At 37.6% G+C, this 18,812-nt stretch overlaps 1 protein-coding gene across 4 annotated transcripts in view; it reads left to right on the forward strand.

Moving 5' to 3' along the window:
* Positions 1–18,812, forward strand: part of OXCT1 (3-oxoacid CoA-transferase 1) — a 131,529-nt gene that overhangs the window by 20,082 nt on the left and 92,635 nt on the right. For 3 of the 4 annotated variants that reach the window (XM_074386264.1, XM_003925893.4, XM_074386277.1), the window contains exons 6-7: positions 2,221–2,327; positions 4,505–4,565. In XM_074386264.1, the coding sequence (XP_074242365.1) occupies positions 2,221–2,327; positions 4,505–4,565 (168 nt within the window). Of the gene's footprint in view, positions 1–1,313; positions 1,424–2,220; positions 2,328–4,504; positions 4,566–18,812 lie in introns of those variants that run through there. The other variant, XM_074386271.1, reaches the window with a different exon arrangement.

Consider the following 18,812-nt stretch of genomic DNA (forward strand, 5'->3'; position numbering starts at 1 on the left):
CTTTTGTAAAGATCTGTTGGCTGGAGGTTTTTTATTTTTTATTTTTATTTACTTATTATTATTTCTGAAGCCAAGAGGAGAAGCAGGGAGAGAAGGGTTAGGAGGCTGTTGTGTTAATTTAGGTGGGAATGGAAGGTGGCTAGACCAAGGCGGTAACAGTGGAGTTTGAGAGAAGTGGTTAGAGTTCGGGTAATGTTGACGGTAGAGCCAACAGGATTTGCTGGTGGATGAGTAAGGGGTGTAAGAGGAATCAAGCATAATGTATAAGATGAGTGAAGCAAAATGGGTGAAGCACAAGGCTAATCAAAGAGCTCTGTATGGAACATGGTGCATTTGAGCTGTCCATTAGATTCCAGGAAGAGGTGCTTAGTGGACTTCAGGTCAGGGGAGAGTTTAGAGTCAGGATGGCATCAGCATATAACATTTAAATCTGCATACTAGGTGAGTGTCTAGGGGCTGAGTGCAGATACAGACCACTTCTTTGACATTTAGAGATTGGGAAGAGAAGGAGCAACAAAGAGAAATGGGAAAGAGTGACTAGTAAGTGTAAGAGAAACCCAGGTACATCTGGTGATTTGAAAGATAAGGGAAATTTTAGAATGAAAAGGGAATGATCAACTGAGTGTGAAGAGATAGATAATATAGGGCCTGGAAATTGACATTAGATGTGCAAAAACAGAGGTCACTGGCAACCTTAAGGATTATTCCTTTCTGGAATGGAGGGGATGAAAATCTCATTAGATTCAAGAAAGAACCAAAAAGTGAGGAAGTGGTGACTATCAAATGCACAACTCTTTCAAGTTAATGTAATAGCTCATTTGACAAAACCAACTCCTTCCCCATTTTTAAGTTTTAGTAAAACTAACGCTAATAGCTGGTGTGTAGACACATCAGGAAACCATGTAACTGGAATATAAAAGAAGCCTATTTATTGATTCTTCCTTGTATTTGCATATATTTACTCCAGTTTTCTAGATCTTTATGTAAAATACTCAACTATCGTTGTTGGTATTTACAATGATTTTTAAAATACAGAAGCCATTAAAAAGTAATTCTATATTGGTATGTGGCTCAGAAATATCTTTCATATAATTTATCTGAGTTCATAATAATAAGATCCTCATTAATCAGTTGTTCCCTAAGTTCATTAGTCTTTTTTCTAGGAGGAAACTTGGATAATATCTTTAAAGTAGCTTTTATTTAAGAAAGGATTTGTTTCAAACCATAGTTGAAGTAAATGTACTGAAACTTCATAGCAGCTTTCTGTATAACGCACTTGTCTGTTTTTCCACTAGGGGGTGCAGTAGGGATGAGAATGGAGTTCTGCATTCGCATGGCTCCATCTTGTGCAGTGATGGAGTGTGGCAGTGGATGTTTGTTTTAATTTCCGGAGATAAACCCTCAAGAATTAAAGAACGTGATGGCAAGACAGTTTTGCTTTATGTTCTTCCCCCCAAAATTCGTAGTATAATTAAAAGTCAATAAGCATAAGTAAAAATCAATAGCATTCCCTTAGACCAGTAATGTCAGAAGAGTAGATAGGAGCAAATGTAACATTCACAGTAGCAACAAACCACTAAGTACCTATAAATAAACCTAAGAAAAATATACAAAGCTTGTATGGAGAAAATGATAAAACTATTGAAGGAAGTCAAAGAAAACCTCAGTAAATGGAGATATATACTTTGCTCATGGGTGGTAAGGTACAGTGTGTTGGTTTTCTCCAAATTTACTGATTCTGTGAATCCCATTTAAAATCTCAACAGTTGATTATAGGTTAATGAGAATAGCTGAATGATAGATTTTCGTAACTGTTTTATGTACAAAAATGATACATAGGCCATTTTATGCAAACTATATTTTTTTTTCCAGGGGAGAAGAGGGACTATTTTTCATACTGATTATATAAACTGTACACACAAAATAGTCAAATGAAAATAGTCTATTCCTCAGGCTTACAGAACTTTCATTTCCTCAAATGCACAAGTTTTCTCTTGTTGCTGAATCTTTGCTTGTCTGTTTTCTTAGCTCCCCTTTGACTACTTTGACTAAGTCCTGCTTGCCTAACACTGCTTATCCTTGAAGTCTCTGAGATATTTTTCCCTCTGAGAAATTTTCCCTCACTAGACTTGTATCCTCGTTATCTACCTCTATCAGAGTGTCTCTATCACAATCAAGACCTGTGCAAATACCTGACAATGCCTTCTCCCTCTCCTGCAGGTGAGGGAGTTCAATGGTCAGCACTTTATTTTGGAGGAAGCAATTACAGGGGATTTTGCTTTGGTGAAAGCTTGGAAGGCGGACCGAGCAGGAAACGTGATTTTCAGGTATTGTGATAGTTTTAAAAACACTTATACATATCATCAACTCTATCTTTTCTAAATTATGATTACAAAAATGGATGTCAGAGTGAATTTGCAATTTAAAAATTTATTTTGGAAATGGCCCAAGATCATACATGCCCATGTGTATTGCACATACGTAGGTGTGTGCAGGGCTGCTGGTATGTCCACTTGTGGGAGTCTTGTTTGAACTGGTTGACATCCATGCTGCACTGCTTGTTAAATATTTGAATCTATATGCCCTTTTATATAGGCACATGCAATTGTTTTTCTCCTTGTCAATTTTAGTTGGGAAGACCATCTACATGCTTAGAAAACATGAGTCACACAATTTTATTTAGTTGATATTGTAATTTACATGTATTGTTTTAAAATGTCAAAATTAATTTGATATTCTGAAGAGATACTGCTAATAATAATTAGTGTTAGTCCTTTTTCAGTTCTTTTGGTGTCTCCTAGGAAATGCTTACAAATGTCCTATCTGAAAAATTGATTAACCTTTATAATACTGAACTTTAAATCCTCACTCTCTGGTTAGCCACAGACCTGATAGATTTGAAAATCTTTTGGTTATTCTAAGCATACTTATCTTGGACTTATAGATTTAATAGTTTTTTGAGGATTATGAAACCCTTGAGTATACACTCGAGTTTTCCAAAATGTTTAATCTTGAAGAATTTACCTACTAGATTACAGAAATCATTGTTTTTCCTCATATTATCATTTGCTGCTTTCGATTAACACTTTTTTAATCTTTAGCAAATGCAGCAAATGCAGCTTTGGTGCAATCACAATTAAGTTCTCAGTGATAGTCTCATATTGTTTTTTATCTCTGAAGAAATTATGTGTTATTAATGTTCTTTGATTTCTTTGATTTAGGCAGTTTTTTACCATACAACTAATTTTGGCAGTAACAGAAGAAATTTTACATCATCTTTATTTGACACATTTGTATATTATTTACAAATGCTTAGTTGTTTTTTTAAAAAGATTAACAAAATTGTATATTAGTAAGCAGAAATGAGTTATGGAAAATATTCCCACATTTATTCTGTGCTGCAGTGCCTGGCTCTGGTATCTAAAGACTGCACAAGGGCTATTCTAGGCACTGATTTTATGCTGGTCGTTTATGAGTTCTGGTGTGAAATGAAAGCTTGCATCACCAATGGTCAAGTGACCTTGGGACTGACTTCACATTTAGTGGGACAGCTGGAAGAGGGGTCTGTCTAGGTTATTCAAGTGGGGGACTTGGGACTTTTTTTGCCTCTGACCATTCTGCCCTTGGAATTTTTGATGCCTGGATGTCTAGTGGGCTCTAACCCAGCAACCTGGGAAAGTTCACACGTACTCCCTTCTCAAGGATGCTCCTTTTCCTGTATGCATCCTTCAATCTGAGCAAAAGAAATACTGGCGGCCCCAAAGAGCTAGTAAAATATAGCTGTGACTTGCTTCCTTCTACCAAAGAGATTCTGCTGGCAACCTATATTCCCAGAGACAAAAAATATATTTTAACTTTTACTGTTATTGAAGAACATCGGAGTGCAAAACAGTCAGCAAAATTGGCACCTCTTAGAAATTTTTACACCTCAGGGTCTGATGTGGGTGTTGCGCTTTCAAAAACTTCATCAGAAAATGATTCTCCAGAATGATCTTTATAGGTGACTCACGAATTACCAATGAATGTTTCGTTTGGTTTCAGCAATAGGCTTCTTTTCTTCAACAGAGAATGTAATTACTATACCTTCTCATGTGAAGCATTTGCTACTTTTCCTTTCTTAATGTTTTAATGAGAGCAAGTTATTGAATGAAATATTTAACTAATAGGGTCAAAGCATACTTGTTAAAAGATTAAGGGAAATTAACTTCAAATAAGATATATTTATTAATATCCTTTTTGTGCATGTAGCTATATGTTGAACATGAAAAATAGTTTCTCTTTCTCTCAAACCTGTTCAAAACTATATACATTGAATAAAATAGCTATTAAAAATTTATGAGCTATTTATGAAACTTTATTAATGGAAAATACGATAAACTCATTTTGGAAAGATTCTTAGATTTTTGGTTCCTAGAAATCCTAATATATAAAATCTTAAAGCTGACAGAGATACTTATTTTTGGTCTTTTTCCCCCACTTTCTTATCTCCCCCATGCCGATGTAGGAAAAGTGCAAGGAATTTCAACTTGCCAATGTGCAAAGCTGCAGAAACCACAGTGGTAGAGGTAAGAGGTTATTTTTGAATTCTTGGTGTTAATTATTTAACTTAATGTTAGTATTCATTCAAGAAAAAGTACCACAGTTCATTTGTTTTCTCAACAATAATGACAGTTTTTTTTTTGTTTTGGAAATGGAACCATTCTATCTAAATATATAATAGTTAAAATTTTGCTGTAACTTCAGCTTTCTTGTTAGCAGGGATGCTCTCCGTGAATCAAGCAATGGGACCAGCTTATAAAAGTTCTTTGATCCTTAAATGAAGTAGATCTCCTTGAGTGAAATTCCAAGATGAATTTATGTATGTAGAATCCCAGGAAAATAGTAAATGTGTCAGAAGAAGTTCATGATCTTACTGTGGTAAATTTTGTGACTTCTTTAATGGAAGAAGGTTACACAAATAACTACTTTGATGTGGTTCCATTCAGAGCAAAGTCAGGCACTGACTGCCCTTTGGGAATTCTGCAGCCTTCCCAGGCTTAGGGATCTGGGACAGAAACAGGTCCTTATACCAAAACCTTGCCATTTTGCTTGTAACATATTGAACCTCAAAGAAGACTTCAAATGATTCTCAACTTGAGGCTTTGAAGGTTACCTAGAACTGAACTTTTGTGGGAGTTTGAGGTAGTTTTTCCTTGGGAGGGCTTTATCCCTGTTGGGATCTGGAATTGAGATACATAGGTTCCTGATTTTTCTCATGATGGCAGGTGTTGTATGTGGTGTCTTTTGATTCGTTTATACAAGGCCACCATACTGTTTCATGAAGGCAGTACAGTTTATTTTGAAAGAATCACGTTAGAGTTCTGTACGTTTCTTGGAAAATGAATTATGCTATTTTAAAATGCTGAGGTACATGTTACTTTCAACTGAGGCATGGTGGTTTTATTGGAATGGCTTTACTACATTTAGTACATTTTCTACATTTAAAATGGATAATGTGGCTTATACTTTCTGCGTAATCTGTCTTTATTTATCCATCTTAATTACCTGTCCATGGCACACAACTATAGCATTACTGATAAACGGCCTACAGTGTAGCTTAAAATAATAGTTTTACACCCCATTGACTTCCTGTATTTCTGCAAAACTGTCAGAAACCAGTATTTCTTCCCACAGTACAGAGGGTCATTATGCATTATCTTGGGTGAAGTTCTCTTTAAAACTTTTTCCTATTACAATCTGGCTCTTTTCAGTTCATCTCATTTCTTACAAGAGCAAAAAATAACCTTGTCTTGAAGAATCATTGAAGGTATTAGGAAAGAGAGGCTCTCTTTTGGCCTAAGGAGAGAAAATCCTTTAACTGAACCTGCAAATGTAATAAAGGCTGCCCTTCTGTGTCCCTCAACAGATGTCTCTGATGGATCACAGAATGTTTTTCTGGTAGGCCCAGACATACATTAGGGTCTCTTTCAATGCAGTGCTGTGGGCAACCACTTCTAAAATTCTCTACTCTCCAGTATGGTAGCCACTAGCCACGTTAAATTAAAATTATTACATGGTGGCTCAGGCCTGTTATCCCAGTACTTTGGAAGGCTGAGGCAGGTGGATTGCTTGAGCCAGGTGTTCGAGATCAGCCTGCACATCATGGTGAAACACTGTCTCTACAAAAAAAAAAAAATATAAAAGATTAGCCAGACGTGGTGGCATGTGCCTGAAGTCCCGGCTACCTGAGGGCTGAGATGTGAGGATCACCTGAATCCAGGAGATCAAGGCTGCAGTGAGCTGTGACTATGTCACTGTGGTCCAACCTGGGCAACAGAGTGAGAGCCTGTTTCAAAAAAAAAGACTGAGAAATTGAATTTACATTTATACTAGTCCCATAGCAAGCAAAGCTACATGTAGCTAGTGATTACTATACTGATCAGTACAAATAAACATTATCATCGCAGGAAGTTTATTGAACAAAGCAGGATTAGAAGGCTCAAGAAGAAATCTGTTATCCTAGTTTAGGAACATAAGCAAAACAGCTCTTTGGACTATAGGATTCTTGTAAGCCTAGCCCCGACACCTGTTCATAGTAGAAACATATAGTATACATAGTAGAAACATGACCATAGACTGAGTTGTAAGAATTGTGCTCACAAATGTGGAAAATAATTTGGAATTGGGGTTAGTGCCTATGTTGGGCATTTTCTGATACGAAACTCCATTTTGGTTTTGTGACTTGTATTTCGAGTCCAGTGAGTTCTCTGGACCTCCAGCCCCCTGTTCTGTGCTATGCCCTATGCACTCCATTACCTGCACCTGCCTCCAGGGTTCTATGATATTTCAAGCTCTATCTTGCTTTCTTTTATGGGGGTCATAGTGCAATTGATGATTATAAGCTGATCTCTGAAGTACAGCATTTAAGAGAAATCTTCAGAGATTGTTAACTGCATATTCTTCTGCATGCAAAATGCTAATAATGATAGCTAGTATTAATCAAGCATTTATGATATGTCAGCCACTGCTGTATTCCTTATGTGCATTATTTTAAATTATCATGATAGTACTATGAAGTAGGATAATAATTATCTTTATTTTAGAGGTGATGACTCTAAGGCATAGAGAGGTTAAGGTATATACTTGACATCACACAGCTTAAGTGGAACCAGGATAGACCCACAGAGAAACTGATTCCTGGGTGTCTACTCTTTTCCATTATGTTATGAAATGTGTCCATATTATCTATCAATGGGTGTTTTAAATTCTTAGAAGATATTGAATCTCCAGAGGCAGTCCATTCCAATGCCAACTATCAGAGACAAGCAAATAAGAAGATTTTCTGTCCAACTTATTTTCTATCCCAAACTTTCCTTGACAATTATTTCCATTGTAGTCTTTTTTTTTTTTTTTCTTCTAGTACCATCTACCTTAGAGATGTCTTTGAGAAAGGCATCATCCTGTGTTCAGTGGCCCATGCACTCATTTAGTCTTTCTCTTGGACTCTTTTCATTCTATTGTTTAGCCTCTTTGACCTTTGTGCTTTTTACACATTTCTCTAAATGTGATGATTGAATGTCTATTCTAGAAGATAGTATCTTAAGCAGTGGGAGCTACACCCTATATAACATAGTCAAAGGCATCTTTTTCTTTTTAATAGAGAACTCTTAGATCATCTTGTTTCTTTTGAATTGTAGAATCTGGATGAGAGCTTGTCTCCCAAAGCTCCATGCCAGCATCTTCCCACTCCACAATGCTGCGTCTTTTAAACCTTTCTTCTCCCTGGTGATTTGAATTTTGATTTTTGTTTTACGGAGGATAGAACTATAAGTATTTAAAGTACTGATGATGATTCCCTTAGGCATCTTAAATTTGTTTTGGATTTAGAAGCAGGGTGGAAAAGGAACATAACCTCTTGCTTTTTTGTTTATAATTTTTTAATTATATAATTTACAGCAAATGTTTTACATCAACAAGTAAATGAATATGTTTATCATGAAGTTAAAAGAAAATTAAATTTGTCCTTGATGTTATTTATTTCTCAATTCTACAAAAGGGAAACTAGTCCTTTTTGGCAAAGTTTGTTTTTAGATGTGTTCTAGACCAAGGGCCCCCAACCCTTGGGCCATGGACCAGTAGTCTGTTAGATCCATGGTCTGTTAGAAACTGGGCTATACAGTAGGAGATGAGTGGTGGGTGAGTGAGCGTTACTGCCTAAATTCTGCCTCCTGTCAAATCAGCCCTGGCATCAGATTCTCATAGGAGCGGGAACCCTGTTATGAACTGTGCATGTGAGGGATCTAGGTGGCTTGCTCATTTTGAGAATCTAATGCCTGATGATCTGAGATGGAACGGTTTCATCCTGAAACCATTCCCCCGCACGACCCTCATCTGTGGAAAAAGTATCTTCTACAAAACTGGTCCCTGATGCCAAAAAAGTTGGGGACCACTTTTCTAGACAAACTTACGAGTTGTATAAAACCATAGAGGTGATCACTTACATATGTTTTTAACAAAACCAATGTGAACATTACATATATTTCTTAAAATGTGCAGCCATTTGCCTGCTTCCCCACAAAGTTGTGACACAGTTGATGCTGGCTGTGTCTTCCTGCCCTGCTTATGGACCTGGGTAGCTACTTGGGGAAAAATAGTCCACATGGCTGCACATATTGCTATACTTGTCAGAGAGATGTTTCTCTTTTCAGTCCAGACAGTGTTATTTCTGGACCTCCCTCTCTTTGAGTGAGTGGGTGAAGTCTTCCCTGATAAACTTTACAAGTTTAAGTGCAAAACTTGCCAGGGAAAGACTCTTGGGTGTTGCCTTCCATGTGTATGACAAGGAGTAGCAAGGACTCTTGAGTATTCCAAAGGGCACTAATTTGGCCCTTTATCAGGAGGAATCCTGTTATTGTGTTAAGCTCTCAACTCCCTATGAGCCCCTCTGCTAGTCTTCTGTGTATATAACCTACCATCTAAGTTTCTCTGCAAGTGGCCTATTTCTACTTTTTTTTTTTTTTTTGAAGGAGCCTATAATAGAAAACCTAGTGGGAGGGATGAGAGTGCTTCACTCAGGAGACTGTTGATGCTTTGTCTCCTGCAAGCAGCCTGGCATGCACGTGCTGTCAGAAAAGGTCGTCTGACTCAGCCACTGAAGCTGCTGAGGCTGCCTGTGACCGAAATAACCTCACTGCTTTGGACTTCTTTGTGCTGCCAGGCTTGTGCCAGGGCTGGTTTACAAGACAGCCAAGGTTTATCCAAGGCTCTTTCAACTATTTTAGTTAACTTCAGCCTTCAGTCAAAATAAGTATATTTATCATGATATAAATAGAATTACTTTTATTGTATTTATATTATGATATGTTTGCCTGTGAAAGAATTGTTTAGATGACATAATATTTGGTGCACACAAATATATTTACTGTAGCATGTATGATTTGTGAAGCACAATATAAATTGAACATTGGTGAACCTATCTAATATAAGAATTAGAGCTTAATGGACATATAGAGAATTATTTTCAAAAGTAATATCCTAAGACTTATATTTATAAGAACCAGGCTTCAGGGAACTGCATCTTCTGTGTTATGTGCTAGTGCCTGGCACGTGCCATCTTTTTAAAATTTTTAAATTTTTGTGGGTACATAGTAGGTATATATATTATGATATATGGCTGTTCAGATTTTGAATTTTTTCCTGGTTCAATCTTGATAGGTTATATGTGTCTAGAAATTTATTTATTTCTTCTAGATTTTCCAATTTATTGGCACATAGTTACTCCTAGTAGCCACTAATGATCCTTTGAATTTCTTACCAGTTGTAATGTCTCTTTTTCTCTGATTTTATTTGGTTCTTCACTACCACCACTCTGCCTTTGTTAGTCTGGCTAAAGGTTTGTCAATTTTATCTTCTTGAAATATCAACTTTTTAAAAAATTGTTCTTTTGTATTTTCTTCATTTCAAATTCATTTCTGCTCTGATCTGTATTTCTTTCACTAGTTTTGGGTTTAGTTTGCTTTTTTCTAGTTCTTTAAGTTGCGTCATTAGGTTATTTGTTTTTCTTTTTTGATGTAGGCACTTACAGATGTAAATTTTCCTCTTAGCATTTTATGGCACTTACAGCTATAAATTTTCCTCTTAGTACCTGTTCGATGAAATGTTTTATAGATCTCTATTAGGTTCATTTGTTCTATAGTATAGATTTAGTCCAATGTCTCTGACTTTTCTTTCTTGGAAATCTGTTCAATGCTGAAAATGGGGTGTGGAAGTCTCCGGCTGTTGTATTTTACTCTATCTCTCTTTAGCTCTAATAATATTTGCTTTATATATCTGGCTGTCCCAGTGTTGGATGCATATATATTTATAATCATTGTATTCTCTTGCTGAATTGACCCCTTTATCATTATATAATGAGCTTCTTTGTCTCATCTTACAGTTTTTGTCTTGCAATCTATTTCGCTTGATGTAAGTATGGCTACTCCTGTTGTTGTTTTTTTTTTTGTGGATGTCCATTGGCATGGGATATCATTTTCCATCCCTTTATTTTTGGTCTATGTGTATCTTTATAGGTGAAGCCTGTCTCTTGTAGGCAACAGACCAATGGGTCTTATTTTTTTCATCCATTCAGCTACTGTGTCTTATTGGAGAGTTTAGTCCATTTACAGTCAATGTTATTGATAAGTAGGGATTTATTCTTGCCATTTTGATTTTTTTTTGTTGTTATTTTCTGATTGTTTTGTGGTCTTCTTCCTTCTTTTCTTCCTTCCTATCTTCCTTTTAGTGATGGTGATTTTTCTCTGGGGTGCTTTAATTTCTTGCTTTTCATTTTTTATGTATCTGCTGTATATATTTTTTTGATTTGATATTAGCCTGAGGCTTGAAAACACTGTCTTATAACCCATTATTTTAAACTGATGAAAACTTAACACTAATTTTATAAAATAAAGCAAAAAGAAAACTAATAAAAACTCTTAACTTTTATTTTTTTTGAGACAAGAGTTTTGCTCTTGTTTCCCAGGCTGGATTGCAGTGGTACAATCTTGGCTCCACTGCAAACTCCACCTTTGGGTTCAAGCAATTCTCCTGCCTCAGCCTCCTGAGTAGCTGGGACTACAGGTATATGCCACCACATCAGCTAAGTTTTTGTATTTTTGGTAAGATGGGGTTTCATTATGTTGGCCAGGCTGGTCTCAAACTTCCAACCTCAGGTGATCCACCCACCTTGGCCTCCCAAAGTGCTGGGATTACAGGCATGAGCCACCGCGCCTGGCCAAAACTCTACACTTTTACTTCATCGTTATGCTTTATAACTTTTTGCTTCTCTTCATTTCTTATTGTGCTATGTCTTAAAGTTATTACAGTTATTATAATTGGCTCATTAGTCTTTCAACTTAAGTGTTTATACACCACAGTTACAATGTTACATTAATAATATCCTGTACGTCTGTAATCCCAGCCCTTTGGGAGGCTGAGGCAGGCTGATCATGAGGTCAAGAGATTGAAACCATCCTGGCCAACATGGCAAAACCCCGTCTCTACTGAAAATAGAAAAATTGGCTGGGCATGGTGGTGCGTGCCTGTAGTCTGAGCTACTTGGGAGGCTAAGGCAGGAGAATTGCTTGAACCCAGGAGACAGAGGTTGAAGTGAGCCATGATTGTGCCACTACACTCCAGCCTGGTGACAGAGCAAGACTCTGTCTCCAAAATAATAATAATAATAATAATAATAATATCTGGTGTTTTTCTGTGTGCTTCAAATTACCAGTGAGTTTTGTATCTTCAGATGTTTTTTTTCTTTCTCATTAACATCCTTTTTTTTTTTTCAGATCGAAGAACTCCCTATGTCACTTCTTAAAGGACAGGTCTGGTGTTGATGAAATCCCTCTGATTTTGGTTGTCTGGGGAGTTCTTTATTTTTCCTCCATGTTTGAAGGATATTTTTGCCAGATATCTTGTTCTAGGGTCAGAGGCTTTTTTTTTTTTTTTTTTTTGCTTTCAGCCCTTTAAATATGTCATGCTACTGTCTCCTGGCCTTTAATGTTTCCACTGAAAAGTCTGCTGCCAGACATCTTGGAGCTCCGTTGTCTGTTGTACATTGTTTCTTTTCTCTTGCTACTTTTAGAATTCTTTATCACTGATTTTTGGAAGTTTAATTAAATGCCTTGAGATAGTCTTCCTTGTGTTAAATTTGCTTGGGGTCCTCTCACCTTCTTGTACTTGAATGTTAATCATTCTCTAGATTTGGGAAATTTTTTTATGCCTTTGAATAAACCTGCTACCCCCATCTCTTTCTCTACCTCTTCCTTAAGGCCAGTAACTCTTAGTATTGGCCCTTTCAAGGCTATTTTCTAGATATTGTAGGTGTGCTTCGTTGTTTTTATTTTTCTTTTGTCTCCTCTGACTGTATTTTCAAAAAGCCTGTCTTCAAGCTCAGTGATTTTCTTCTGTTTGATCAGTTCTGCTATTAAGAGACTCCAGATGCATTCAGCAGTATGTCAGTTGTGTTTTTCAGATGTAGAATTTCTGCTTGCTTCTTTTTAATTATTTCAATCTGTTAAATTTATCTGATAGAATTCTGAATTCCTTATGTGTTCTCTTGAATTTCTTTGAGTTTCCTCAAAACAGCTATTTTGAATTCTGTCTGAAAGGTCACATATCTCTTTTTCCCCAGGATTTGTCCCCCGTGCCTTATTTTGTTTGGTGAGGTTATGCTTCCCTGGATTGTCTTGAAGCTTGTAGATGTTTGTTGGTGTCTGGGCATTAAAGGGTTAGGTATTTATTGTAGTCTTTGCAGTCTGGTCCTATTAGTGCCTTTCCTTGGGAATGCTTTCTAGGTATTTAAAGGGACTCAGGCTCCATCCATAACTGCTGTGGTTTTTGTAAATTTGTAAGAGGTATTGTCTTGATGGTCTTGGATAATATCCAGAAGACTTTTCTGGATTACCAGGTAGAAACTGCTGTTATTTTCCTTACTTTCTTCCAAACAAGTGCAATCTCTCTCTCTCTCTCTCTCCCTCTCTCTCCCTCTGTCCTCTCTCTCTCTCTCTCTCTCTCTCTCTCTTTCTGGCTGTGCTAAACTGCCCGGAACTGAGGGTTTTTTTTTTTTTTTTTTAAGTCACAAATACGTATGTACACATGCACACCAGCCCCGCTGGGGACGCCAGGCTGTCAGGACACGAGGGGTGCAGGTTCCCAAGCGCAGCAGTGTGGCGGATGGCACCCTCCAATCCCAGCCCGCCCCACCCTCTCCATGTCCCTACCAATGAAATGGGAAGTGGGGGCAGAGGGATGGGCAGGGGCCGTGCTCAGCTCAGGCTCCACTCCTCGGCCTTGCCTCCCTCCCTGCCTGCCGCGTGGCCTGGGAGCACAAGAAGCTTCAGGAAGGACAAGGCGCCCACCTCCTGGACCCTTTGGGTCTCCCTGGCTTCCTCACGGCCATCAGCGCCGACGGACAGGACAGGCCGAGATAGGGGCAGCAGCTGCACTACTGCTGGCCTCCATGAGACCCAGCCACCCAGCAGGCTCAGGGGATGTGAGTCTCACACCACAGGCAAGTGGGGGCGCTGGAACCCCCCTTGGTGATACAAATATACCCCTGTAGCTACCACCACTTGGACTGTGCTGGGTCAGGCCTAAAGCCAGCACAGCGCAAGGCCTGCTGTAACTACTACCACCTATGTTAACTCAAGACCCTGAGGCTCTACAATAAGCAGGTGATGAAGCCAGCCAAGTCTGTTTTCTTACCTTCAGGGCTGTCCCAAATACAGTCTGATTTTTAGTTCTTGTGACAGTGCTTTTCTATATACAGATAGTTATTAAACTTTGGTGCTCCTGAGGTGGGACAAATGGCTTCAGTTCTACCATCTTGCTAAACTACCTTTCCATCTCTTTTTAAACTAATCAGAGGAAAAGATCAGGGGTATGTCTGCCATCCTGCCAAGCAGACATGTAGGGTTTCTGGTTGGTGGCTGAGGAAAGGTGAAGATTGCAGTATAACTGAAATACAAATTTTCATTTTCTGGAGGATAATGAACATATACAATAGTAAGCAGAGGAATATAATATATCTTCTTGAGCCCAATGCCTTATCTCCAATGACTATCAACCCATGGTCACTCCTGCCCCATCCACATCCCCATCTCTTTGCCTTCTCCTTCCTCTAATTGATTTGAAGCAAGTACCAGATATTACGGTGCAATGATAGTTTAAGGAAAGTTCACTGATAATCAGAAATTCTAGCATACTAGGTATTTTTATAGATTCTGGAGATATAGCAGTGAACAAAACAAAACTCTCTGCTCTCATGGAGTTTACATTCTGATGGTCTATCTTGATAATAGGATGAATAAGTAAAATATATAGTATATTTGATATTGCTAAGTGTTAAGAGAAAAAGTGTGAAAAGGGACCTGAAATGTCAGGGAAAGAAACTGAAACTTTGGATGGTACAGTGAAAGGCCTGTCAGTGAGATGACTTCTGAGTAATGACCTTAAGAAAGGGAGGAAGCTAGATTTGCAGCTAACTGATGGTGGAGCCTTCTAGGCCCAAATGAGTAGTATGTGCAGAGACCTGAGGCAAGAGCATCCCTGGCAGGTTTGGAGAACAGAGATAACAAACTTTTTTCATTGTATGGTCATAGGGTGTGCAGTCTTACATGAGAATTAACTTTCTTGAGGGTACTAACAGTATCTTTCTCAAGGCTATATGACTTTTGACATTGGAGCATCCTCATGTTAATGACTGTGGCCCTCTTTGGAGAGCTTTGTGTTAATAATTCCTCATAAATCATCTTAGACATGAACAAGCTGGTTGTTTTACTTAACAATAGAAGGTGGGAACACAGTGGATTTTAACCAGGTGACATAATCGCTAAAGTGGGTCCTGTGAGCATTTAATTTTCATTAAGCAGGCCAATTAATGTATTCATGTTTTAGAGATTTGGGCTATCTTGCTTCCCGCTTTAGAGGAAATGAAAAAGCCTAAGGAGTAAGCATAATTCCTTCCCTCTTAAATTTCTCTTATTCTTTAGATTGCTAATCCCTAATGATACAGTTTCAAAAGCAATGGAATTCATGATTTTTCAAGAGGCAATAAAAATAAAATGAGATAGAAAGAAAAATGGAGCTTTGGTCCACGTAAGACAAGGACTTCTCACCGTGTTGAAAAACTTCACTGGATCCCATTTCAAGTAACACACACATCCATACGCAGGCTCATTTTTGTGTGAAATTTATTCATACACAAACATCTGTGACATATGGAGACATATTTATGAGAACTTGGCTGAAATGTCAAATTTGACATTTACTGTGTGAAGTTTACTATACTGCATGCTCTTTACTGCACGTTAGTATTTACCTGGTAGGGTTCTCTACCTCAGTTAGTTAGCTACATAGAATGAGGTTAGCAAAAAACTGTTTATCCTAATCTTCCTGAATCTACTCACATGGGCCAGTTGAGTTATACATGTAACACAAGTTCTTTTAAGAGAAAAAAAAGGTGTTTGTTTATACAATATGGAAAAAGAAATACCTTCCTTCCACCAACCCACCCTGAAGAACCCTTAGTCCTTTGGCACAATACTATCACCTTCCTGAGTGTTAACTTTTGGGGTGGATATGGTGAGTGCTGGGTATCATTCACACAGGTTGATTTTTAGACCTGGTAAATTATATAAAATCTTCAATTTACATTTATTTTCCTTATTTTTTTCAGTAATAATATTTTACTTGTGCTTTTAGACTTTTTAAAATGGATGACTAAGCCATTCTTAAAGACATCTCTAAATTCTATGCCACATATTTAGGTAGGTATAGAATGCTTTGAAAAGATAATATCCTAACAGAAGTATACTAAATGAACTGACTGATTCTACTCATTTCAGAGTATTGAAGTATTTAAAGACAATTCATTCATTTCCTTGAATTTTTATGAAATGCTGTATTGTTTTGAAAATATTTAGATGCTAATGAAGATGGACTCAATGAAGACATATTGTAGTTGAGTAGTTTGGCAAAATAACCTAACAATTACTGTTATGTTAATATTTGCTGTTTCTATCGAGGAAGCAGTAAATATAAAAAGATGGACTTGGTGAATGCCTAGTGTTAACTTACTGCATTACTTTCCATCCACTTGTATATTAACAAATATAATTCTTAGTTTAATGACTGTTTACACCCAGAATAGCAGAATAGAAATAGTTTATTGGTGATAAAAATATATTAAAGTGCTAATCTTGACATTTTATATCTTGTTGCTTGGTAACAATACTGCAGCTATGTGAGAGACTTCCATTATCTCATGTACAATGGACTTCATTGCATTGTGGGGTAAAAATACCAATTACAGCAAGTCATTTGTATGCCATTATCCTCACAAAATTTGGGAGCTATTTTTTACAGTTTGTATAGAGATCCTAAAAGAAAGTCACTTTAATAATATATCCCCCTTTCTTGATGGATTGGTGAATTTGATCCTAGCTATTTTTGGCTTTTTGTCTTTATTTATAATTTTTCAGGCCTCAAATTTGTATTTTACTAACCTGTACTATATAAATCCAGGCTTTTAAATGTTGTTATAAATATGCACATTATAAGTAGTGTTTCATAGTCCTTAATGAAAATCCTTTATCCTTGACCACTTAAAGAAAAGAGAAATATTTGGAATTTTTTTTTGCCTCATAAAAAATATGGCATATTCTTCATCCTTCTCTAATATAGAACTTCCTAATTCAGACATCAGGAGAGTCTGTTGAACTAATGTGGTTTGTACTAAATAAGAGGCAGATTCATGTTGTACAGAACATTTTTTTGCTCTGTAATATTGGTTCACAGTTATTACTTACAAGGATTGACAAAATACAGCCCATGGCCTGTTTTTGTACAGTCTAAGAGCTAGGCATATTTTTATATTTTGAAAAGATCATATTTTTAAAAACTGTGTAACAGTGTATAGCCTGCAAAGCCTAAAATATTATTTAATCCTTCACAGAAAAAAGTTTGCAGATCCTTCATTCATAGCATAACTTCTATTTCTATAGTCTGAATATATTAAATCACTCAATATTTCTTAAGGACCAACATACTTAAGTAGAACTGAAATAACTGGTTTGAAGACAATGAATAGAAAATTAATTCGAATAATGTGAATTTGTATAGATGTTGATAAATTACTGCAATTTTGTGGGACTGGTTTTGGGGCATCCATGAAGGGTAGATCTTGTGCAAGCAATTTGTGTATCCAGCTCTAGTTGCTACTGTCTTTTAAAAGCACAATGCCTCTGTCAATAGATCTAACATTAATATGATATAATTAAATATTGATGGACTCATTTTATTAGAAGCACTTGCCTTTTTTGTGCTTATTTAACTTATACTTAAGAGCCAGTTTCTAATGTATAGAAATGCACAGCCAGGCCGTGTGCAGTGGCTCATGCCTGTAATTTCTGCACTTTGGGAGGCTGAGGCTGGTGGATCAGCTGAGGTCAGGAATTTGAGACCAACCTGGACAGCCTGGCCAACATGGTGAAACCCCGTCTCTACTAAAAATGCAAAAAAATGGGCCAGGCATAGTGGTGCACACTTGTAATTCCAGCACTTTGGGAGGCAGAGGCAGGCGGATCATGAGGTCAGGAGATCAAGACTATCCTGCCAGGATAGTGAAACCCTGTCTCTATCAAAATTACAAAAATTAGCTGGACATGGTGGCAGGTCTGTAATCCCAGCTACTCGGAAGGCTGAAGCAGGAGAACTGCTTGAACTTGGGAGGCGGAGGTTGCAGTGAGCTGAGATCACACCACTGCACTCTAGCCTGGTAACTGAGTGAGACTCCATCTCAAAAAAAAAAAAAAAAAATTAGTCAGGTGTGGTGGCAAACACCTGTAATCCCAGCTACTTGGGAGGCTGAGTCAGGAGAATTGCTTGAACCTGGGAGGCGAAGGTTGCAGTGAGTGGAGATCACACCAATTCACTCCAGCCTAGGCAACTAGAGTGAAACTCCATCTCTATAACAAAACAAAACAAAATGAAAATGCACAGCCAGATGAATGTCAGTAATCAGTATGATAGGTGGAATCTCCTCCAGCCTGACCAGTGTTCAGGCTATGGCTGTAGCTCCTGCTGGCTGGCAGAGTTTCCAAGAGCTACAGAAATAGTCCAGGATTGAAATCATCTCATATTCCTGGAGTCTTGGGAGGGCCCTATATCTCTGATTTTTCATCTGTGTCATCAGCACCTTAGGAGGAGGAAGAACATGATGGATACTTTGCAGATGGAGAGACTTCGAGGATGGTGAGGCTGATTACTGCCCCCACCCCCACCCCCAGCTTTCTAAACTGTCTTGTAGCTCTCTAGTTTCTTTTTGGTCAGAAACGCTTTTGTAAGACTTACCTATTTCTTATTTGTTGATAAGGTAAAGCCTCAAATCGGGAAGTTTAATGGGGTAGCAATATGCTTTTTTGTCTTACAATGGTCCTCTTAAGCAGTAGAAAAGGATTGAAACAGCCAGGGTTACTGGTGAGTGGCAAGTCAGTTTTAGCTAGATTCATTTAACTCCCCTTTCTCATAAACAGTGCTCAGAACTTCACACTGGAGTACCATTTCCACAGTACCATGTGTTTGATGTTACTTTGCATAATGCTTTGTGCTTTTCAAATCACTTTGACATATAGTATCTCATCAGATCCTCTAATCACCACGTAAAGTTGGAGGAGAAGCAGTTTTATTACAATATTGTAAATGAGCAAATTGACATGGCTAAGTTTCTTGGACTAGATCACTAGGCAATTAAGTGGCTTCATGAAAAGGACGCTTGGAAGACTTGGCTTAAGTCC

Source organism: Saimiri boliviensis, chromosome 1, assembly GCF_048565385.1.
Source record: "Saimiri boliviensis isolate mSaiBol1 chromosome 1, mSaiBol1.pri, whole genome shotgun sequence".
Taxonomy (NCBI): Eukaryota; Metazoa; Chordata; class Mammalia; order Primates; family Cebidae; genus Saimiri; species Saimiri boliviensis.